Genomic DNA, 25467 nt, shown 5'->3' with positions numbered 1-25467 from the left:
CAGGACCAGGACCAGATTGTAAGAATCAGATCTCTGTGGAGTCAGGAAGTTAAACTTGTTGTGACTCGTCCCGTGCAACCGTCTGTCTGCTGAAATCTGTCAGTTTGTCCTAAAGGTCGACGGCAGCGACTGAGTAAAATCTAATGACAGGTATATAAAACGTGTGTGTGTCTATGTGTGTGTGTGTGTGTGTAGCATTAGCGGCACCCTGAAGACATTAACGAGATCCATAAAAGGAAAAAATTAAAGTTTTAATGTGAGGTGGTCATCACCCAGCTGCTGTGTGTGTGTGTGTGTGTGTGTGTGTGTGTGTGTGTGTGTGCGGGGGGTGTGTCCGGAGGCTGGTCAGTTTGTCTCGTTAATGACCCCTCCCACCTTAACGAGCTAACGAGCTAATAATGAGAGCTCGTTAAGACGGACAGACAGACGGAGCTCAGCCAATAAAACACAGTTAGTGCTCTCTGTAACGACACACCTGCTGAAACCACGGCAATGGGCCAGGCAGGTGGGTGGTGGGGGGGGTCAGCTGTCAATCATACTTCCTGTGTCTGCTGTTGTCTCAGAAACATGACCTCAGGTAACTGAAGCATCAGGGCTGTTACCATGGAGACCTGCAGGTTAAACTGTTGGCCTGTGTTGATACCGGGCAGCCAATCAGAGAGCAGGATTCTCTGTCACCAGTTTATCATTTAGTTTTGAGTCTGGAGTCACTGAGGAGGTTCCAGGGGTCCTTGAGCATGTACCCAAGGTAACCTGGACTGACCAGAGGTGCTTGAGAAACTAAACTTCACATCTTTAATGATCACTGAGGACATCCAAAGGATCCTTGACAAGGTACCAGAGGTCCTCAAGGTTCCATGTAGTCCTTGAAGAGGTACAAGTTCAGTTCAGTTCAGTTCAGAAAAAGTCCTTGAGGAACTCTGAGTTGTTCTTGAAATTGTTCCAGGGGTGCTTGAGAGGGTTCAATCGACCTATGAGGGTCTCTGAGAGGGTTTGAGCGGCATTTGAGAAGGCTTCAGGGGACGTTTTGGATTTTTCAGAGGTTCCAGGAATCCTCGAGAAGGTACCAGAGGTTCTTAGTTTGAACGGTCCTTGAGGAGGTTGCATTTGGTCCTTGAAGACATAGGAGTAGTCCTTGTTGAGCTGTATGTTGTTCATGAAGAGGTTCTTGAATTGGTTCCAGGGGTGCTTGCAGAGTTTCAATAGGCCTGTATGGTTTTTGAAAATCCAAAATGTCCCCTGCAGCCTCCTCAAGTGTTCAAACCTTCTCAGAAGTCCTTAAAGAGGTTCCAGGGATCCTTGAGAAGGTACCAGAGGTTCTTAGTTTCATTGGTCTTCGAGGAGGTTACATCTGACCTTGAAGCGCTTCCAGTTTACACTGAAGGGGGTTCCATGTTTCTTTCAAGAGGTTCCAGAGATCAGTGAGGAGGTACCAGAGGTTCTTCGGTTGAATTGTCCTTAAGAAGGTTGCATGTAGTCCTTGAAGAGATACAAGTAGTCCTTGAGGAGCTGCAAGTTGCTCATGAAGAGGTTCTTGAAATGGTTCCAGGGATGCTAAAGGAAGTTCAATCAGCCTGTGAGGGTCTTTGATAAGGTATGAGCAGCACTTGAGGAGGCTGCAGAGGACAATTTGGATTCTCAGAGGTCCTTGAAAAGGTTCCAGGGGTCCTTGCAGTGGTTGAAATAGACCTTGAGCCTTGAAGCTGTCAACTGTGTTAATAACAGTACAGGACAAAGTGTCACTGAAGGTCTGAACAATAAAAAGATTTAATTAAAATTGAATATAATTATATTATTAATTATATTAAATAAATCTGCTCAAAATAATGTTTAAAATAAAATAATAAAATATTAACATTTAGTTTTGAATCTCTGCATTAACTGAATTTAACATAGAATGTAATTGGGACGAATAATTTACAAAGAAAACGTGATCTGTCACTGAAACGCAGAATATAACCTCTAATACACACAGCTAACAGACTGTATATAATGATATAATAATAATATAATGAGCGTCAGTCTGCAGCAGGAAGTTTCGAGTTTTATTAGATTTGAACAGAAAAGATTCTTATGATGGTTTTAATCAAAGAGGAAACGATGAATAAAAGATTAAAGAACAGGTGAGTTAAAATTTAAACATTTACCTTCATCATTATTATTCCTCAACATAATGTGATCAGAACTGTAACCTGACACCCTTCATTAACCACCGTCACCATGGTAACCATCGACTCAACCGCCGCCCCAACTAATGGGAGAGGAAGTGATTCAAGTATAAAGAGGAGGAGGAGGAGGAGGAGGAGGAGGGGCAGGAGGAGGAGAACATGCCGAGGTTATAATGAAGGTTGAATAATAAATAAACACAGTTTAACTTCAGTCCTAACCTGGTTTAGTGTTGGTCCTGGTTTAGTGTTGGTCCCGGTTTAGTGTTGGTCTTGGTTTAGTGTCCTGGTCTTTAATGATCTTTAACTCTGTTGAACGACCACGCTCCTGAAATCACTTGATAAAGACCTAATGATTAAACCTTCATCCTCCTCTTCCTCAGTGTCTCTCCTGACAGAACAACAGATTTGATTGATTTAATCACCGAGTTGAGACAGACAGACAGACAGACAGACAGAGGCTAACCCTGTGTGAAGTTGAGGACTGCTGGTCCGTCCTCTGTCTCCAGAGGACAGAGACACAGTCGTTCTCCTGTAATGGACTTTCCATGTTGGATTCACAGCTCTGAGCTGATGAGGTGAAGCTGAGCGGCTGATGAACGGATGAACGGGCCGATGATGTTCTGTTCAGCAGTTAAGTGATTTGAGATGTAAACGGTGGACAGACAGACAGATGGACAGACAGACAGACAGACAGAGAAACAGACAGATGTTACCCACAGAGTGAATCCATCAGACAGTTTAATAAACAAACTGATCTTGTTCTCTGAGGGAATCTGCAGGGCTGCGTCCAACTGTTTATCCACAGAGGTCAGAGGTCAGAGGTTGGACTTACACTCTGACTGAATCAGTTCACACAGGAACAGTCCTACCTCTAATATTATCACCATATTAAATATCTACAGGTTCTATAACATGTCATGTCTGCACAGATGATCCCGTCTCTCTCTCTCTGTGTCTCTGTCTGCAGCTTCGCTGTATTTATTTTATTGTTTTAGTTTTAATGTGTTTCTGTATTTTCCAGTCCTGCAAAGAGCAGCAAACGTTTCACTGCACCGTGTAGAAATATGTCAAGGATGTCACAAATTAAACATTTAATAGTTGTTCGACCTCAGAAATCTAACTTGTGATCAGTTTACTTTTTCCTTTGCTTCGTAAAGTCTATTTTAAAACAACCTTTATCACTAACTCAGTTTAATCAGATCTGTTTGAGAGAGAGAGTTGAGACGGAGTCAAAGATAGATAAAAACAGTTTCTATGACCAGCTGAGGTAGAAACCCACAAAGAGCTTTTCTTGGTACCTCACCTACAGGACAGAGTGAAATATACACAGATTTTAAAATACAGCATGATGCAAAGTAAAATGTGAATAAAGATACAGACCACACGACCATACTGAGGAGAAATAAATATCAGAACTCTGCAGAAACACAACACACTGATCATGTAAACACCAAACCAACTTTATCTGTCCCACAGCGGGGACATTTGCAACATCACGTCAGCAGAGTGACAAACAGGAAACATCGGTAAGAAAAAAAAAACAAATTATATATAATTGCATAAAATAAGTAACTGTATGAAAGCACAAAGTAATATCATAATGAATCATCAGAAAGCAGCAGGTTATGACACAGAGACTGAGTTTAGATATTCTGATATTAAACCTGAGTTATTGATCGTGAGCAGCAAAAAAATAAAAACCAGATATGATGAAAAAAAAACAAACAGGCTGACTGTCAGAGCAGATATTACAACATGTATCATGTGAAGATATTTCACAGTTGTTCAGTATTAAAGTTCATGTTTGTATCAAGACGTCCAGCCAGTTAAAAGTTTCACTTCCTGTTTCAGTGTTTCAGCATTTCAGTGTTTCAGTGTTTCAGTGTTTAAATGTTTCAGTGTTTCGGTGTTTCAGTGTTTCAGTTTTTCAATGTTTCAGTGTTTCAATGTTTCAGTGTTTCAGTGTTTCTTTCAGTGTTTCAATGTTTCAGAGTTTCAGTGTTTCAATGTTTCAGTGTTTCGGTGTTTCAATGTTTCAGTGTTTCAATGTTTCAGTGTTTCAGTGTTTCAATGTTTCAATGTTTCAGTGTTTCCCTGATTCAGTGTTTCAGTGTTTCAATGTTTCTGTGTTTCAGTGTTTCATTGTTTCAGTGTTTCCCTGATTCACTGTTTCAGTGTTTCAATGTTTCAGTGTTTCGGTGTTTCAATGTTTCAGTGTTTCAATGTTTCAGTGTTTCAGTGTTTCAATGTTTCAATGTTTCAGTGTTTCCCTGATTCAGTGTTTCAGTGTTTCAATGTTTCTGTGTTTCAGTGTTTCCCTGATTCACTGTTTCAGTGTTTCAATGTTTCCCTGTTTCATTGTTTCAATGTTTCAGTGTTTCCCTGTTTCATTGTTTCAATGTTTCAGTGTTCCAGTGTTTCAATGTTTCAATGTTTCAGTGTTTCCCTGTTTCATTGTTTCAATGTTTCAATGTTTCAATGTTTCCCTGTTTCATTGTTTCGGTGTTTCAGTGTTTCAGTGTTTCAATGTTTCAGTGTTTCGGTGTTTCAGTGTTTCAGTGTTTCAATGTTTCAGTGTTTAGAGTTTCCTTTTTTCGGTGTTGCGGTGTTTCAGTGATTCACTTTTTCAGTGTTTCATTTTTTTGGTGTTTCAGTGATTTAGTGTTTCGACATTTCAATGTTTTAATGTTTCAGTGTTTCGGTGTTTCATTTCAATGTTTCCATGTTTCAGTGTTTCAGTGTTTCAGTGTTTCAATGTTTCAGTGTTTCAGTGTTTCGATGTTTCATTTCAATGTTTNTTTAGTGTTTCGACATTTCAATGTTTTAATGTTTCAGTGTTTCGGTGTTTCATTTCAATGTTTCCATGTTTCAGTGTTTCAGTGTTTCAGTGTTTCAATGTTTCAGTGTTTCAGTGTTTCGATGTTTCATTTCAATGTTTCGATGTTTCAGTGTTTCAGTGTTTCAATGTTTCAGTGTTTCGATGTTTCAATGTTTCATTGTTTCCCTGATTCAGTGTTTCACTGTTTCAATGTTTCAGTGTTTCCCTGTTTCAGTGTCTCAGTGTTTAAATGTTGCCCTGTTTCAGTTTTTCAGTGTTTCAGTGTTTCGGTGTTTCAGTGTTTCCCTGATTCAGTGTTTCACTGTTTCAATGTTTCAGTGTTTCAGTGTTTAAATTTTGCCCTGTTTCAGTGTTTCAGTGTTTCAGTGTTTCAGTGTTTCAGTGTTTCCCTGATTCAGTGTTTCACTGTTTCAATGTTTCAGTGTTTCAGTGTTTCAATTTTGCCCTGTTTCAGTGTTTCAGTGTTTCAGTGTTTCGGTGTTTCAGTGTTTCCCTGATTCAGTGTTTCACTGTTTCAATGTTTCAGTGTTTCAGTGTTTAAATTTTGCCCTGTTTCAGTGTTTCAGTGTTTCAGTGTTTCGGTGTTTCAGTGTTTCCCTGATTCAGTGTTTCACTGTTTCAATGTTTCATTGTTTCAGTGTTTAAATTTTGCCCTGTTTCAGTGTTTCAGTGTTTCAGTGTTTCAGTGTTTCAGTGTTTCCCTGATTCAGTGTTTCACTGTTTCAATGTTTCAGTGTTTCAGTGTTTAAATTTTGCCCTGTTTCAGTGTTTCAGTGTTTCAGTGTTTCGGTGTTTCAGTGTTTCCCTGATTCAGTGTTTCACTGTTTCAATGTTTCATTGTTTCAGTGTTTAAATTTTGCCCTGTTTCAGTGTTTCAGTGTTTCAGTGTTTCGGTGTTTCAGTGTTTCCCTGATTCAGTGTTTCACTGTTTCAATGTTTCATTGTTTCAGTGTTTAAATTTTGCCCTGTTTCAGTGTTTCAGTGTTTCAGTGTTTCGGTGTTTCAGTGTTTCCCTGATTCAGTGTTTCACTGTTTCAATGTTTCATTGTTTCAGTGTTTAAATTTTGCCCTGTTTCAGTGTTTCAGTGTTTCAGTGTTTCGGTGTTTCAGTGTTTCCCTGATTCAGTGTTTCACTGTTTCAATGTTTCAGTGTTTCAGTGTTTAAATTTTGCCCTGTTTCAGTGTTTCAGTGTTTCAGTGTTTCGGTGTTTCAGTGTTTCCCTGATTCAGTGTTTCACTGTTTCAATGTTTCATTGTTTCAGTGTTTAAATTTTGCCCTGTTTCAGTGTTTCAGTGTTTCAGTGTTTCGGTGTTTCAGTGTTTCCCTGATTCAGTGTTTCACTGTTTCAATGTTTCATTGTTTCAGTGTTTAAATTTTGCCCTGTTTCAGTGTTTCAGTGTTTCAGTGTTTCGGTGTTTCAGTGTTTCCCTGATTCAGTGTTTCACTGTTTCAATGTTTCATTGTTTCAGTGTTTAAATTTTGCCCTGTTTCAGTGTTTCAGTGTTTCAGTGTTTCGGTGTTTCAGTGTTTCCCTGATTCAGTGTTTCACTGTTTCAATGTTTCAGTGTTTCAGTGTTTAAATTTTGCCCTGTTTCAGTGTTTCAGTGTTTCAGTGTTTCGGTGTTTCAGTGTTTCCCTGATTCAGTGTTTCACTGTTTCAATGTTTCATTGTTTCAGTGTTTAAATTTTGCCCTGTTTCAGTGTTTCAGTGTTTCAGTGTTTCGGTGTTTCAGTGTTTCCCTGATTCAGTGTTTCACTGTTTCAATGTTTCATTGTTTCAGTGTTTAAATTTTGCCCTGTTTCAGTGTTTCAGTGTTTCAGTGTTTCGGTGTTTCAGTGTTTCCCTGATTCAGTGTTTCACTGTTTCAATGTTTCAGTGTTTCAGTGTTTAAATTTTGCCCTGTTTCAGTGTTTCAGTGTTTCAATGTTTCAATGTTTCCCTGTTTCATTGTTTCAATGTTTTAATGTTTCAGTGTTTCAGTGTTTAAATGTTGCCCTGTTTCAGTGTTTCAATGTTTCAGTGTTTCAGTGTTTCAATGTTTCAGTGTTTCAATGTTTTAATGTTTCCCTGTTTCATTGTTTCAGTGTTTCCCTGATTCACTGTTTCAATGTTTCAGTGTTTCAGTGTTTCAATGATTCAATGTTTCAGTGTTTCAGTGTTTCAATGTTTCAATGTTTCAGTGTTTCACTGTTTCAATGTTTCAGTGTTTCAGTGTTTCAATGTTTCGGTGTTTCGGTGTTTCAGTGTTTCAATGTTTCGGTGTTTCCCTGATACAGTGTTTCAGTGTTTCATTGTTTCAGTTTTTCCCTGATTCAGTGTTTCAGTGATATTTTTTTACCATCAGTTTGTTTGATTATGATTCTTCAGATGATGTGATGCTGAGCTGTGATTGGTTGAGAAGATAAACCTGAGTTTACTGAAGTCGGTCAGCGCTCAACACACACACACACACACACACACACACACACACACACACTGGTGTCCCACTGACCTTATTACCTGTCTCCAGCTGTATGTGTGTGTGTGTGTGTGTGTGTGTGTGTGTGTGTGTGTGTGTGTGTGTGTGTGTGTGTCAGACTGACCATCTGGGCATGCTCCGTAGAGACCTGAGCGCAGCCTCTCATTTATCACCTGGACACAGAAACACATCATCTACAATAACATGTAGAAATAAGTGTCCTGATATTTCCACGTTACTGTAGATCTTTGATGATGTTATCATGTGGTTGTTCGGCTGTAACTCTCCGTCAGGTCTCTATAAAACAGATCATTGATCTCAGCGGGACTCACCTCGTTAGATAAATAAAAATCTTCATCATCTTCATCACAGGTGAAATGTGGCTGCGACTCGTTACCAGATTGTTTTTTGAAGATGATTGGAGCTGACACAGAGTCATGGATGAATCTGATTGGTCCTTTACAGAGACACTGAGCAGACAGGTGCAGGGAAGTCGATGGTCACATGATCCTGTTTTAATGGATCCCAAATAAGAACCATGATGAAGTTTAAGGTGCAGCAAACCCAGGATGTGATGTCATCACATGAGGACGGAAGGTTTAACTGAGATGATCTGACTGAAGTGTCCAGATATGAGCCCTGAAGTTCTGATGTCATCGTCCTGTACTTTGTACGCCCGTCATACACCCAAACTCCTCCTTCTGAGGCTACGTGACTGAGGCATTTCGTCACCTGACAGAAACAACAACGTTTATGTTTCAACAGTGACTTCACTAAAAAACAGTTCAGTAACAGAGGTGATTTCTCTGTGTGCAGCCGCAGTGAGGAAACAGGAACAGGAAAGTTTCTGTCTGTAGTTGAGCTGTGTTTAAAGACTTCCTCTCTCCTCACTGTGTCATTAATTAGCACTCTTCTTCTTCTTCTTCTTCTCTCTCATTAAGCCGCAGCTCTGTGACCTCGGTGAACCCGGGTGGTGAACGCTCAGCAGACCTCCTCTGATAGTTAACGTGTTTTATTGATTGGGAACACGGAGGTTTCAGGTGAATTCATTATTCAACCACAGAGTTCAGTCGTGTCAAACGCTGCGGTTTGATTCCACTGATGAAGACTCGGCGTGGGCTTCATCAGGCGGGCGGAAACTTTGACTTAATTTATGAGCGTAGAGTTGTTCATTAAGAGTCGACCTGTGACCTCACAGCCAGCTGTTTTACAGTACGGATACGTGCCGCGGTCGATGGAATTCATTTACCTGATGATGAAGTGAAGCCAAACTCACAGCTCAATAAAACATCTGCTCATTAACAGACGACCTCTGACCTCCACAGATACTCCGCTGTTTATATCATCTTATACCTGAATGCATCGCAGGAGGCTCTAAACATTGTACTGCACCATGGTGCAGAAATACTCTGTTACAAGTTACAGTACTGTGTTCACAGTATTCATCAATATACTGTCATCAAATACACTTTAAGTACAAAGTAAAAGTTCTCAGTCTGCAGAATAATCACACATTACAGTTCCTGTGATGTCTTTTGAATCAGCACCCCAGAGGTAATGAGGTCATGAAGTAATGAAGTGATGAAGTGATGATGTAATGAGGCAGGAACATGAGATGGTTTCCTGTTTACAACTTTGACATGAAGCTGATGTGAATCAGCACAAACACATCTATGTGACACAACTATCTCCTGATTGGTTAAAGGGAAATTTCGGTTTATTTCAACCTGTCTCCTATCGTCCTAAATTTGTTTCAAGTGACTAGTGACATAGAAATAATAGTTAGCATGTTAGCCGTTAGCCTAGATACAGCCGGGGCGCATAGTAGCGTCAGACCTGTTAAAACGTAAGTGAACGGGCAACCTTCAAGTGCAAAGTTAGTCCACTAAACAAGCTTTTTTTCCACAAAGACCGCCTCATATCGTTAGGATAAATGTCAGAGAACATATAGAAAACGACATGTAAACGTGTTGTCTTACCTTACCGGTGTGCTGCCATGTTTGTTTACCATTTAGCTCTGCTTTCCAAAGCGCGGCCGAAATATATCTCGCGAGCTCTAGATAAAGCCCAGCTGGATACTACTCCAGGTGGAGGTGTCTCGTCCTCGGTCACATCCAGACCTTGAAAATAAGGCTGCAACCGGTCCCATTCCTTGCAACAGAGGCATTCCTCTTCTGTGGGCACTGGGGCACAGCATTCACAGGTACACCACCAATCTCCAGAGCTACGCAGCCTTGCAGCAGCCATTCCTCCTCTCTCGTCCTCTACCTGTTGCGCCTCTCTCTCTCTCCTCCTCCGTTCTTCAATTTCACGAAGCTCTTCGTCAGTGTATTCTGGCTCAAATAAATAAGGGCGGCCATCAAACTCTGCAAAATCAAATTCCTCCTCCACAAAGTCGAAGTCTGGCAAAAAGTCAGCCATTATTCTATAAATCTTTCATAAAATAAATGAATGAACTTTTCAGGCTACTGTCCGGTTCTGCCTTCCAGCTGTTGCTGCTTGTTCTCGCGAGATTTCAGGCACGGTATGAGATCGCTGCTTGTTCTCGCGATATTTCGGCCGCGCTTTGGAAAGCAGAGCTAAATGGTAAACAAACATGGCAGCACACCGGTAAGGTAAGACAACACGTTTACATGTCGTTTTCTATATGTTCTCTGACATTTATCCTAACGATATGAGGCGGTCTTTGTGGAAAAAACGCTTGTTTAGTGGACTAACTTTGCACTTGAAGGTTGCCCGTTCACTTACGTTTTAACAGGTCTGACGCTACTATGCGCCTCGGCTGTATCTAGGCTAACGGCTAACATGCTAACTATTATTTCTATGTCACTAGTCACTTGAAACAAATTTAAGACGATAGGAGACAGGTTGAAATAAACCGAAATTTCCCTTTAATGGTTCGTCCACCTGCACCACTCATGAGTTGTTTTTTATTTTAACTGAGAAACTGCTGTTTTGATGTCGTGACACCAGACGAGTCAGTCAGCTGGAGCTCAGTGGAGTGGGCGGAGTCAAAGGTGTGGACCCAGGAAAAGGAAAGGTGTGGTTTATTCAGGCTGCTGTACTTCCTGTAACTCTCACCTGCAGAGGATAAAAACTCTTAAAAAGTTTTGATGTAAAGGAAACGTTATTTATCTTTGGTTGGGCCACATGAGGTCAACACATGGGCAGATGAAAATCAAAAATTTTGTTCGGGTTTGGCCCACTTGACATACTGCTGTGTTGTGCTATGGCCTATTCAAGTGCTGGAATTTGTTATTTACGTGACAATGCCTGAACGCAGCACAGGCTCCGCTGCATTAGTGCCGTGCTGTGGGTTCGGGCCGGGCTCAGTTCTAATTGTCTCGGATTTGGGTCAGGTTCGGTCAGGAAAATGCATAGGAGATTTGTAAACGCGGAACCATATCGAGACAGAAATGACATGCCGTCATGTAAATAAGATGAATGACATAAAGCTATTTAGTTTGTTTAATAAAAGGACAAGGTATAGACCTGTTCTATAAGCCTGGATATGAAGCGTCCGTAGCGCCAAATAATATAACGGTAGTTTCTAAAGAGCTAAGATGAAAATAAATAAATCAGCAGCGGCAGTGTGCTGCATATAGAGGAAACACTGGCCTTCCAGAGGCAGATCAGTACATCTGTCATTTTTCTTTTGATTACTGAAATGTTTAACCACTAATCCTTAGCCGTATTTTAAGTGTAACCCTTCACCATAACATACCACTAGTGTGTTTATCAGTAAAAATAGAACATTTTTCACACATAAAAAGCACAAAGATGTTGAAATCTAGGCATATTCTGCCATCATAACTTGGCTCTCAGAATTCACCAGATTGATGCCTTTAAATCAAATATATACAAAATTTTCTCCCGGGGGACCATGTTGTTTTTCATCTTTTTGTGTCTCTCTTTGGATGTTTTGTTTCCTTGTGGTTGTTTTTGTGTCTCTTTGTAGTTCCTGTGTCTCTCAATGATCGTGTGGAGTCTCCTCCTCCTGACTGGTCCATCTTAATCTGACAGACGCTTGTATTGCTGCAAGTACTGATCATATTCACTGTGGATTAAGCTGTGGATTATTTTCTGGATTAACAAATCAGATGTTTGGTGACTAAAATGTCAGAAAATTGTGAAAAACATTGATCTGTATTTTCCAAACCCTGAATGATGTCATCATGTCTTAGTAACTCAGAGATTTTCACTTTCAGTCACAGAGGGGAAAAAAGGAAAATGTTCCAAAAAAAGAGAATTTTTGACAATTTCTTCTTATAAAAAAACCCCCGACTGAGTCTGAGGGATCAATTATTAGATTAGATTGTGATTCATTTAATAGCTGACGACTAATTAATTAATGTTGCAGCTCTGCATGAAGATCAGGGGGCCCCTGACACGTTGGGCCCCTGATATGTTGGGCCCCTGGTTCAGGGTCTAGTCGGCCCGTCCAGTAAAGTTTAAACTCAGTGAGGAGAAATAAATCACTGATTCATCCTCTTATTGTGTCTGATGTTTCTGCAACTGTCAGAAAATTATAGAAACTCATCAGTGTTTAATTAGCAACATGTTACCCTGGAGACACTCACACACACACACACACACACACACACACACACACACACACACGGCAGCAGATTAACTGTGTTTTTATTATTTTCTTCGTTTCTGTTTAATTTCTTCTCCTACAAAACAAACTGCACATTCAACACAAATATGAGAAAAACTCCTCTTCATCCTCCTCTTCATCTTCCTCTTTATCCTCCTCATCCTCTTCCAAATGTCTCATTGTCAGCCTGTCTCTGTGTAACACTGACAGATACAGACAGACAGAGTGTCTCTGTGTCGAGGACGTTCCTGCAGCAGCAGATTAATAATCTGACCTGTTGTCTCCACACCTCCATCTGAAAACACACAGACATATGTGGACCTGTTGACTTGTGAGGACACTCTGAGTTATCAGTTTATATCCAACCTGAAACCTCACTGACACATCAGGTCTGAACTCACACTGACAATTAGAAGTTAAAGAAACAAAAACGTCCACAATTTACAAAATGTCCTCACAGGTCAAAGTGTCCTCACAGGTCAAAGTGTCCTGGGCTGATCTGATGAATCAGATGATAATTTTGTTCACAGACGCAGTTTAAAAGAGAAAAATACAGTCACATCTTTTGTGTGTGTTTCCATGTGTGTGTATTATGCTTGTGTTTATAATGTGTGCATATTATGTGTGTGTGTGTGTGTGTGTGTGTGTGTGTGTTATGCATGTATATAGTGTGTATTTCAGTGTGTGTGTATGTGCATATAGTGTGTTTAGCGTGTAGTTGAGTGTGTATATTGTGTGTGTGTATTAGAGTGTATTTTCAGCAGCAGCAGCAGCAGCAGCAGTGGCGGTGGCGTCCCTGGGCTCCACTTTTTCCTGTGTGATAAACAGACCCTGGATCAGTTCCAGCCTCCTCCAGCTCTTTGTTCTTTGTTCTGACGCTCTGGACTCAAACTGATCTCAGTCCCTCAGCTCGCTGCTCTTCCAGGATTCTCCAGGACCTGCAGATTATTCCAGGACCTCTCTGATGTCTTTTCAAGGTGAAGCTGCTGCAGGAGGAACAGCCAGAAACCAACAACTCTGAAAAAACAAATAACCCAGTCAACAAACAAACAAACAAACAAATACAACATAGCAGAGAACAAATATAGAAAACATAAAATGTGACAAATATAAAATACAGTAAATATAAAACATAACAACTCCTGAATCATCTGCTTGATGTTTATTTTGTACTTTGTTCATATTTTCACATTTTTTTGTTATTTTATTGAAACTTTTTAATGATGATCTGTCTGTCTGTCTTCAACAGTGTGATATTTTCTTCATATTTTTATATATAGTTTTTTATTTCTTCATGTTTTCTGTGTTTTTCTTGAAGCTTTTGTGAGTTTATTTTTATTATTATTATTTATTGTACCTGTCAGTAACATTTTCTACCTATTTGTAACACTTATGGCTCTTTAACACTTCATATCTTTTTGTACGTTTTTCGTCATGTTGTTTTTTACTTCTGTGTCTTATTGTTGTATTTTTTTAACACTTTTTCCCTTATTTTCCAGTCTTGGTGTCTTCAGGCGTTCATCATACACACACATGATGTCAGCGTGTGACTGAGCGTGTCACCGTGGCAACAGATTTACATACAGAGTCCCTCAGTGGGACGTCCGAGAACGACATCACATGACCCCGAGAGAAAGAATTGTTTCCTGTGGGACTCGACCGACGGCTCTGCGTGTCACCGCATCACTTTTAGATTTCCCTCTAAAGTCAAAGTGACAAAACCTCCTGCTCATCTTCATCCTCCTGCTCCTCCTCATACCTCCTCTTCCTCTTCTGTCTGTTGACACAGTTTAACTCTTTTCTGTCTGGTGGTAATTGATTAGACATTAAATGATCAGACATGATGAAGGTGATCAGTTACAATCGATCAGCTCTGATTTTTTTTCCACCTCTCTCTGATGTGTTTTTATTGTAACAAAATTTCTTATTTTTATCTGAGCTACACGAATCAAACAGTAAATTAATCAAGAAAATAATCAACACATTTTAATCAACATATTTAATTTAATTTAATTTAATGAAAATAATTGTTGGTTGCAGCCCAGAACCTGACAGGATATTTTTGTTTTTCTGCAGTAACATTTTAAATTCAGGACTTTAACTTGTAACCGAGTATTAATACAGTGTGGTGTTAGCACTCTAGTATTTGAATACTCCATCCACCCGACGTCTGACCTCTGACCTTTGTGAGGTTCATAAACGTGTCTCTTGACTCTTAACAAACATCGTCTCTGAGTGTGATCCGCACAGATCAGCTGTGTCACATGAAGGAGACCAAACTGCTGCTGTCGACTCCTGAGATCAGTTAAGAAATGATGAGCTTCACATTACAAATACAAAATATTAAAATATTGCGGTGAGGAGGAGGCTTTGCCTGAGAAGACGAGCTCAGGGGAAACAGAAATCTCTGACCTTGGAGCAGTTCAGAGGTCGTTAACGAGCTGATTAACGTCACATGACTCCGTTTCACATTAACGACAAAATACATTTTATTAAGTTTGTTTAAAAGTTAAATTTCAGACAATCAGATGTCGAACCTTCAGACCTACTGTGTCCCTGTAGTGTTACTGCAGTAACACTGTGTCCATCTGTGAAACCACAGCTCCACCAACAGGACGACAGGAGAACTGCAGCACACAGACAACCAGCTCTGAGGAGTTTAAATGAATCATCTGGACATTTATAATTTATTTTACACTTTTCAAACAAAAAGATATAAACAAAAAAAAAAGCCAGAAAATTACAAAATTAAATAACAGTATGGAGCTGAAGTCAGTTTGATGTTAATACAGGAGAAATAATGAGAGAAACACTTTGTCTCCAATCAGGATTTTATTTTGTATAACTGTAATTTAATTAGCAGCCTGAGTAACAGCAATTTATGGAAACGTTAAAAAAAAGAGAAAAAAAAAAAGAATTACTAATTACTTTATTGTCATAGACATTAAAAATGTACAGTCAACATTCAATGTAATGCAACACTTTCTGCCCTTAAAACCCGTAAACAATACAGTAATTAAAAATACACACCTGAGAATGAAACAATAGCACAACATATAATTAAGTTAATAGCTGTGTGTAATGAATGAATAAATAATCTACAACATCCACAGTCTGTCAGTGCTGCTGTTCAGTCGTCTGTCAGTCCACATTAATACAGTATTAATACAGTTTATTCAATAAATCAAAGTCTTTAAATCTTTTCAGATTCTGTTTTATGAATAGATTTTAATTTTATTTTTTGCTGCTCTTTGTTTAGTTTTCATCCAAATAGTTTTTTGTCTGACAGAATTATTTAACAAAAAACATTTAAATTCTGAAATACAACAACGACGACTTCACTGTCTCGTCGCCTCGTTTAATGCAGGTTTATTTTTCATGGTTTATTTTATGGTCGGTGAGATTCAGATGTCGACGTCAGGAGAAAAGTCTCTGCTGTCAAACTGTCTCAAAGCAATTATGAAACATAATATTATTGCGTCAATGACGAGTTCACAGAAATCTCTTTTAACGTCACAATGTTTTTTTTTTTCTTTTTGATGTAATTAACACATGTACACTCTGTAATTATGACCCCCAGCCCACACAGTAGTTTGGGAGATCAGGAAGTGATGCAGAAACAAACCTGTGTGAGCAGAATGGATAACAGCAGGTTCAGTTTCAGAGTCAGATGTTTCTCTGGACAAGGCCAAATTATTTGTGTTTCCTGTCGATGTGGGCTCACTTCAGTCACGTTACAGTCAGGTTACAGTCATGTTACAGTCACGTTACAGTCAGGCTACAGTCATGTGAGAGTCAGGTTACAGTCACATTACAGTCAAGCTACAGTCAGGTTACAGTCATGTTACAGTCAAGCTACAGTCATGTTACAGACACGTTACAGTCACGTTACAGTCACGTTACAGTGATGTTGCAGACAGGTTACAGCCACGTTACAGTCAGGTTTCAGTCATGTTACAGTCACGTTACAGGCAAGCTATAGTCAGGTTACAGTCATGTTACAGTCACGTTACAGTCAGGTTTCAGTCATGTTACAGTTACATTACAGTCAGGCTACAGTCAGGTTACAGTCATGTTACAGTCATGTTACAGTCAAGCTACAGTCATGTTACAGTCATGTTACAGTTGGGTTGCAGTTGGGTTACAGTCATGTTGCAGTCAGGTTACAGCCACGTTACAGTCAGGTTACAGTCATGTTACAGTCATGTTACAGTCACGTTACAGTCAGGTTTCAGTCATGTTACAGTTACATTACAGCCAAGCTACAGTCAGGTTACAGTTAGATTACAGTCAGACCTACTGTGTCCCTGTAGTGTTACTGCAGTAACACTGTGTCCATCTGTGAAACCACAGCTCCACCAACAGGACGACAGGAGAACTGCAGCACACAGACAACCAGCTCTGAGGAGTTTAAATGAATCATCTGGACATTTATCATTTATTTTATTTTTATTTATTTATTTAGCCTTTATTTATCCAGGAAATGTCCCATTGAGATACAAGATCTCTTCTTCCAGGGAGTCCACTTGTCAGGTTACAGTCAAGCTACAGTCAGGTTACAGTGATGTTACAGTCACGTTACAGTCATGTTACAGTCATATTACAGTCATGTTACAGTCAGGCTACAGTCAGGCTACAGTCATGTTACAGTCAGGCTACAGTCAGGTTACAGTCATGTTACAGTCAGGCTACAGTCAGGTTACAGTCATGTTACAGTCACGTTACAGTCAGGCTACAGTCACGTTACAGTCATGTTACAATCACGTTACAGTCAGGTTACAGTTAGATTACAGTCATGTTACAGTCAGGTTACAGTCATGTGACAGTCAGGTTACAGTCAAGCTACAGTCATGTTACAGTCATGTTACAGTCAGGCTACAGTCATGTTGCAGTCAGGTTACAGCCACATTACAGTCAGGTTACAGTCATGTTACAGTCAGGTTACAGTCATGTTACAGTCAGGTTACAGTCATGTTACAGTCAAGCTACAGTCACGTTACAGTCATGTTACAGTCACGTTACAGTCAGGTTACAGTTAGATTACAGTCATGTTACAGTCAGGTTACAGTCATGTGACAGTCAGGTTACAGTCAGGCTACAGTCATGTTACAGTCAGGCTACAGTCATGTTACAGTCATGTTACAGTCAGGCTACAGTCAGGTTACAGCCATGTTACAGTCAGGTTACAGTCACGTTACAGTCACGTTACACTTAGATTACAGTCATGTTACAATCAAGCTACAGTCAGGTTACAGTCATGTTACAGTCATGTTACAGTCAGGCTACAGTCATGTTACAGTCATGTTACAGTCAAGCTACAGTCAGGTAACAGTTAGATTACAGTCATGTTACAGTCAGGCTACAGTCAGGTTACAGTCATGTTACAGTCAGGTTACAGTCAGGTAACAGTTAGATTACTGTCATGTTACAGTCATGTTACAGTCAGGCTACAGTCAGGCTACAGTCATGTTACAGTCATGTTACAGTCAGGCTACAGTCATGTTGCAGTCATGTTACAGTCAGGCTACAGTCATGTTACAGCCATGTTACAGTCAGGCTACAGTCATGTTACAGTCAGGCTACAGTCATGTTGCAGTCAGGTTACAGCCACATTACAGTCAGGTTACAGTCATGTTGCAGTCAGGTTACAGCCACATTGCAGTCAGGTTACAGCCACATTACAGTCAGGCTACAGTCATGTTACAGTCATGTTACAGTCAGGCTACAGTCAGGTTACAGCCATGTTACAGTCAGGCTACAGTCATGTTACAGTCAGGCTACAGTCATGTTGTAGTCAGGTTACAGCCACATTGCAGTCAGGTTACAGCCACATTACAGTCAGGCTACAGTCATGTTACAGTCATGTTACAGTCAGACTACAGTCATGTTGCAGTCAGGTTACAGCCACATTACAGTCAGGTTACAGTCATGTTACAGTCAGGTTACAGTCATGTTACAGTCAGGTTAGGCCAGTGTGTCCGTTGTGTTGCTGCTTCAGTATACAGTGACAGCTCTCAGCACATGTGAGGCGGTAGACCCTCTGATGTCATTCTGGAGACAATTCTGGACAGTGTTTGTTGTTTTGGATCATTGTGATAATAATAATACACATACATTTGCATAAAGGGAGCAGGTGTGTCCCCTCCCATGATGATAAGAGGATTTAAAACTTAAATATATATATCTGTCTAAGGTTAATTTAGAACAGATAAAATCATGCGATTTATTTGTGATAGATCTGAGGTCACGATGAACGATTATGTGATTTATCAGGATTAAATATTTTAATCAATTTAACAGGCTGAATCTAAATTTAACAAATGTAATGACGACATATTCTGAAACAGGACGAGGAGACAGGAGTTCAAACATTAGTTTTATTTCTACAGTCTCAGGTCCTCAGACCTCACACCTACATTTTTACGAGAATAATTCACCTTCAGTTTTTTTACTTGAATATATCTTTTTTTTCTGTCTGATCTTGACGTTTGTTCATTCTGAGTTTGTTTAAACGAACAGAGTCGGTTTCAGACATCATGATGTTCTGATGGTGTTCCAGTTATTTTGTCCAGCCCTCAGCCGACTGTGTTCACACTGAACAACACACACTTCAGTTCTGACTGTATGCACTGTGTGTGTGTGTATTTGGGGGGGGGGGCTTTAATGAAGCAATCAATTAACTTCAATTAACTTCAAGTGAGTTTAATTAACTTTAAGAGTCACTTTAAACACACACACACTTCTGTTGTTTCCTTTGTGATCGGACGGACACACACACACACACACACACACACACACACACACACACACACACACACACTCACTCCTCTGAGGCTTTATTTGAACATTTCGGCCGAACAGTGTTTTTTTATTCTCTGCAAACTGACAGAAAATCAATGAAAACCTTCATCTCCTCCTCCTCCTCCTCCTCCTCCTCTTCTTCCTCCTCCTTCTCCTCCTCCTCCTCCTCAGACTCAATCTGAGTCTTCTAACAGGAATCACCTGGTGTCAGAGGCTCTGATTGGTTCTTTTGTTTAACTTGTTTCTTGTTTTTCTGTCGTTGACTTTGAGCTGAACTTGTTCTCATTGATTTCTGTGTGTGTGTGTGTGTGTGTGTGTGTGTGTATGTGTGAGAGACGTTTCCCTCCACAGTTTAAAAAGTGATTATTAGTTATTATTATTAATCTCTTTGCTTTTTTGTTTCCTCTGAAAGAGTTTTAGCTGCAGTTCATGTTTCCCTCGTGTGTTTCTGAATCCAGCCTGGAAATGACAGACTCCGCCTCCATAAACTAGCTGATCAACAGACGATTAGCAGCAATTTACAGCTGATCGACAGCTGATAACCTGCCGATTAACAGATGATTTATGGCCAATTAACAACCATTTTACACCCGATGAATGGACGATAAACGGCAGCAGTCTTTTTACGAAACTGACTTCAGTTATGTTTTTCCTGCTGCACAGTGTGTGTGGGCGGGCTGTCTGACCTCTGACCCCGCCCCCGGGCTGATGACCTCACTCTGTAATAGAGACTTCACAGCTCACAGAGTCTGCTGACACACACTTAAACACACACACATACACACACACACACACTCTGTGGTGGGTCTACGCGTCAGGCTCTGGTTGGTTGGAAGGTAATCAATCATAGAGCTGTCAGACCTGTCAGTCAAAGTGACATAAAACCTACACACACTGTAACACACACTCACCCACACTGTAACACACACTCACCCACACTGTAACACACACTCATATGCACAGACAAACAATAAATACACACATTACACACGTACAAACTCATGTTTTGAATCTACCAGCTGGATCTGCATCCATTAAAGTTACGACACATCAGAGCAGGTGAATACACACCTGTCATATCACAAAGACAGACCAGACAGCCTCTGATTGGCCAAAGAAGAAGTGATGTCACTTCCCTGAGGGTGAAATGATGCGTTAAGGGACATCACACTGATGACCTCCATATTTCTACATATCTGATTACTGTTATTAAGGAGGAGAATAATCAACAACTGTGCTGAGTTCAAAGCAGGTCTCACACACACACACACACACACACACACACACACACAGAGGCTGTCAGCTGTCAGTCAGACAGAAATCAATAAAAGTGTAAAGGCTGTTAAAGTTAATATTTCATCTGAGCGGCTGCTGAGGAACCAATTAATGGAGGGAGTGACCCTGAGAGAGGAGTGTGTGTGTGTGTGTGTGTGTGAGAGAACAATCCAACTCAACAATTTAAAGTTTCGTCAAATATTTAAAATCAGTTCATATTTATTCAAATGTTTTCTTTTTACATCTTTTTGACACAAAGACGTAAAAAAAACCATAATTTATTCTTTGTAAAGTGAAAAACATGATGATGATGATGATGATGATGATGGTGATGAAGAAGAGTGCCTCAGTTTTGAAGGCAGAAATGTAAAACATGTTTCAGTTGCGGTTCATAAAGAATTGATGGGACAGGAAGCAGAACAAAGCGAACACAACGTCTCTGCTCAGCAAAATAAAAGCCTTTAAAATGTCTCTTTAATCTGACAGTCACGCTTCACTTCTCTTCTTTCATCTTTTTATTTTTATTTCTGCCTCAGTTTGCTGTCGTTTCCACGCCGACAGCACCAAGAGGAGGAGGAGGAGGAGGAGGAGGAGGAGATGAAGGAGTTTTGGTGTTTTTGGGCCTCAGGGACGAAGATTTTCCGCTCAGAATCCTTTTACATGAAGATAATATTAAACAAGTCAGCGATGGAAGGATGATGATAGAGGGATGAAGGTATGGAGGGATGATGATGGAGGGATGGAGGCCCAGAGGGACAAAATTCATCTCTCTGACCTTCAGTCTGTTTGTTTCTTTCTTGTTCTTTCGCTCCGTTTGATCAAAACAGTTTCCACTCGTTTAACAAAGTCTCAGGAGACACTGAGCATCACTCCATCTGTCTCTCTCTGTCTGTCTCTGTCTCTGTCTCTCTGTCTCTCTGTCTCTGTCAGTTGTGTATTTACAGATGAGTGTGCTGCTCATGGAGAACACTCACTCAGTTATTTGTACTTTATATTTTCTCCTCTGCTGTAATCCTACCTGTAAATGTTGAAGGTTGTTTGGAACCAAACCAACGAGCTCGATGTCACCAAGTGAGTCACATTCATGTTTTATTATCATCATCAACACTCTGCTGCCACCTGCTGGACACACACACCATCAACACTCTCTACTTTTAATACAGTCAGTGAAGAAGAAATTAATAATAATATACAGTCTATGATAATAGTAATAATGATAATAATAGTAATGATAACAGTAATAATAATAATAATAATAATAATAATAATACAATAATACAACAAGCCCAAGCTCTAAATTGGAGCTGAGATTCCAAAATCTCGCGAGAGTATGTACTCGCTCTGATTGGCTCGCCCGGCTCTGACGTCTCACCGTTTGAAATGGAGGCAAGCATGTAATGTGCCCAACGTGACGCGTCAAGTGGTCATAAATATTAGTTCCGATTCGGTAGGGGGTTTCAAAATAAAAGCAGACGCCTTTTTTATTAGTTTTTATTCAGTTTCGTTTTTAACTGTTTTTTTTATTTTTATTATTATTATTATTATTATAAAGGTATTTTATAAGATGTTTATTTTACTTCTACTATACTATGTTGTTGTTATTATTATTATTGTTGTTGTTGTTGTTGTTGTTGTTCTTATTATTAGTAGTAGTACACATGTACACAGTATGTGAAACAATAGGTGTCATATAGATATTATATAAATATATATAAAAAGCACTAAATTACTGACAATAAAAATAAGAAGTAGAAAATAAATAAAAAGTTTAAAGTGTACAGTTTAAAGTGCAAAATAAGAAATGCTGGATGATATACATGGATTGAATGATATTGAACAGTATTTGCACGTGTACATGTTTATGTAGTACTGTGTGTACTGCATGCAGCATTAATACTGACGGATGATATGGACAGTAAAATCAAAATATATAACTTACATGGTATAGAATATATAACAGTCTTATAATGAGAAAAGAAAGGACATGTAAATTACAGCATTACTACATTTATTCATTTATTTTACTATTTTTCAATGAAAATACTACTTCAGGACTACATCAATAACCGCACAATAAACTGTTAAAATAAAATTAAATTAAATTAAACTAAATTATTATATTAGATTAAACATGTTTCATCAGTCATATTATTGTTCACAGTCATGAATGTGTTAAAATAAAATAAAAATGATTTCACGACGACATTAAATTAAACAGGAAACGATGGTGCTTGTAATCTGAAATTTCCGACACTTCTTATACCGGAAGTATTGATGTAGTTGCTGTAAACTTGAAGTCGCCGGTCAGCAGAAGGTCGGTCAACAACAACAATAACAACAGTTAGCAGTTAACCGTTAACGGAAAGTTAAACAGTCGTCGGTTAACGTTTAAACTCGTAGGTTTATTCACGGTGAGCGGGAAACTGACAACTTCCGGTCGATGTTTGAACAAAGTAACTCGTCTCCGGATTATCGGCTAATGCTAACGTGCTAACCGGCTAACCGTCCAAGCGAACTGAAGTCCTCTGTGTTAGCCGTTAGCTTAGCTAGCTTTGTTAGCCGTTAGCATGCAGTGTGTTAACGTTGTGAAGAAGAGAAGTTTAGAAACGGAGGTGGAGCCGTGGAGCTGCAGAGCGGTGAGTAGTGATGATGATGATGATGATGGTGATGATGAAAGTGTTGGTGGTCGCCAGGTGTCTCTGGTTCACCTGCGGGTTGTTTAAACTGAAATGTGAAGAAGAGCTCTGATCCTGTGTTACTGAAACAGTACTGAGATCAAAGTGTTTCCTCAGTTAGAGTTTGTGAGTCCAATAAAGTTATCAGCCATTATTGATCAGCTGTTATCAGGGGAAGTGACACACCTGTACACTAAAAAGTGTGTTATCACAGCTGTGTGTGTGTGTGTGTGTGTGTGTGTGTGTGTGTGTGTGTGTCAATCAATAAAAAATTATCAGTAAGACATCTGATGAACATACAGTGTAATGAAATATGATAACAGGGTTAATCCTGCTCAGAACGAGGCGGAGGTTGATCCATCCTAATCATGTGCACATAAGCGCACGTGCACCGAGCCCTCAAACACTTTTTAGGGAATTAAAAAAGATTTTAGGATTTTTTTTTCTTCTTTTTAATCAACTTTTTTCCCGCTGTATCAGCACAAACATTCTGGCATCTGTAAAACAAACACAACATCATTTAAGACAGGAAGTAAAATAATTCAGATACTTAATATAAAAAAATGAGGCTGCACTCAGTCCGTTTCCATGACGATAGAGAAAAGGGATTTATTAAAACCGGACTTTGAAAATCCATGTGAACATGTTAGTCTGACTGAAATGGTCCTCAAGTGAATTTCTCAAAGTTGGAGTGAAGGTCTCTACACACTGAGTTTTCTTCATCCAAAATTGCACGTCTAAAAATAAATACGACCTCATGTTGTGTCATGTTCGAGTCTGACACTTTACTCCGTCATTATAATTTTCAGATTTGGTTGTCTGTGTTTTTCTCCTCTGTCAGAGTCTTTAGAGACGTCTGACTGAATCAGTGAAGAAGATGTGGCAGTGGGATACAGCTGAGACGAGACAGAGGGACAGAATCATTTCATAACTCAGACAGATATGTTCAACAGGTCAGAGAGTGATAATCAGGTGATGATGATGAAGAGGATGAGGAGGAGGAGACAGAGAGGGAGGACAGCTCTGGTACCATGGTGGACAACTATACAGCTCTGTACATTTGGTGCGTCCAATGGATGTAGATTTCTCCATGTTGTTACCGGCTTCTTCTTCTCTTACACATTTAATGCTGTTGGACTTCCGGGTCAAAGCCCGGGGCGGAAACTGTGGAGCATGCTCAGAGCGCCTCGGCCAGTTTGGGTCTGATTGACTGTATACTGTAGCTAACCGTAGCTAACTTGTTTGTCCATTGTTTGGTCTGTGATGTAATAAGTCAACAGGAAAAAGGTCCAATACTAACAAGCTGAAAGGGGGCATATCTCCACCTATCGTAGAGGAGTCGCACACACTTGGGTCAATAAATGGATTCTCCTCCCGTGCTTGTATACTGGGACAAGGACAGCAGTCCAGTTAAATGTCTCGTCCAGGTGGAACTGTAGCTCCACTTCACTGTTTCCATGGAAACGGACTGAGTGTTTTGTAAATGTGTGAAAGGGGATTACTTTAAATACAACTCTTTCTGAATTTTTTTTAAATGCTTCAAAAACAGGAGATCTACCTTTGTGTAAATAACAGTTTACCTAATAGTTTGTTAGTGTTCTGAAACATGAGGCCTGTTTCCACAGAGCAGTCCGCTTCAGTTCACTTCAGACGTCTAATTTATAAACACTGCGTACACACAGAACGAGGCCAGAAAGAGGCGTACGCCACTTCCCATTCAAGAGTTGTGATTAGGGCTGTCAAAAAAAATTCGAAGTTTGAAATATATTCTAACCTAAATTTGATAATTCAAATATCATTATAATTAATTAATAGTGTTGATAATGTTGTATATCATGGCGAATCATGTCCTGCTTTTAAATGTAGCTACCTCGATCCTCGCTTTCACAAACAGTGCATCTGTGTCATGACGAGAAGCAGATTGTCTACAGTAACATTTGGGCGGAGATGACTCGTGCACAAGCCAGGCGAGAGAGGGATGCAGAGACTGAGGGAGAGGCGCCGACGGAGGAGCCCGCTGCGCCAACACCACCCACTGCTCTGTCTGCGATGTGTGACCTGTTCGGGGAGACATACAGGGAGAGTGTTGCACCTGCTGCCTCCCTGCCTACCCTTTTTGAAGAAGAGATGAAACGTTACCAGAATGAGACACCACTACGAGCTGACTAGGATCCACTCTTGTGGTGGAAAACTACGCACTGAAGTATCCAAACGTTGCTCAGATAGCGAGGCAGAAGTTTGTCATACCTGGCACTTCAGTGAGGTCAGAGCGGGTGTTTTCATCCGCTGGGAACATGGTCAACAAAAAACGTTCAACCCTCGACCCAGATCAAGTGGATCGGCTCATTTTCCTTGCCAATAACCTCCAGTGATAGCCTGCTTTCATTTCCAAATGTCTATCTATTTGCTGTTGTAAGTAAGCCAAAATAGGCTGGCTAAGTTTATTACTTAACCCACACAAATTCAGGTAAAACATTTATTATTTATTTATTTTGTTAGGGTCAAGTCCCCTCCCACTTGACGAGTGTCATGTTCATATTGCACCAGCAATAAGCAGCTTAAAAAAAAAAATATATATCTATATATAGATATATATATATCTATATATAGATATATATGTATATGTATATATATATGTGTATGTGTGTG

General features: G+C 39.8%; 1 protein-coding gene across 1 annotated transcript in view; it reads left to right on the top strand.

Annotated features, from left to right (window-relative positions):
- The first annotated feature begins 22419 nt into the window (after positions 1-22419).
- si:ch211-221j21.3 (uncharacterized) overlaps positions 22420-25467 on the top strand; it is a 7295-nt gene continuing 4247 nt past the window's right edge. The window contains exon 1 of the mRNA XM_050059286.1: positions 22420-22779. Within this exon, the coding sequence (XP_049915243.1) occupies positions 22711-22779 (69 nt within the window). The 5' untranslated portion in view covers positions 22420-22710. The remainder of the gene's footprint in view (positions 22780-25467) is intronic.

This window comes from Epinephelus moara, chromosome 13, assembly GCF_006386435.1.
Source record: "Epinephelus moara isolate mb chromosome 13, YSFRI_EMoa_1.0, whole genome shotgun sequence".
NCBI lineage: Eukaryota > Metazoa > Chordata > Actinopteri > Perciformes > Serranidae > Epinephelus > Epinephelus moara.
This window is presented reverse-complemented; position numbering and strand designations above follow the sequence as displayed.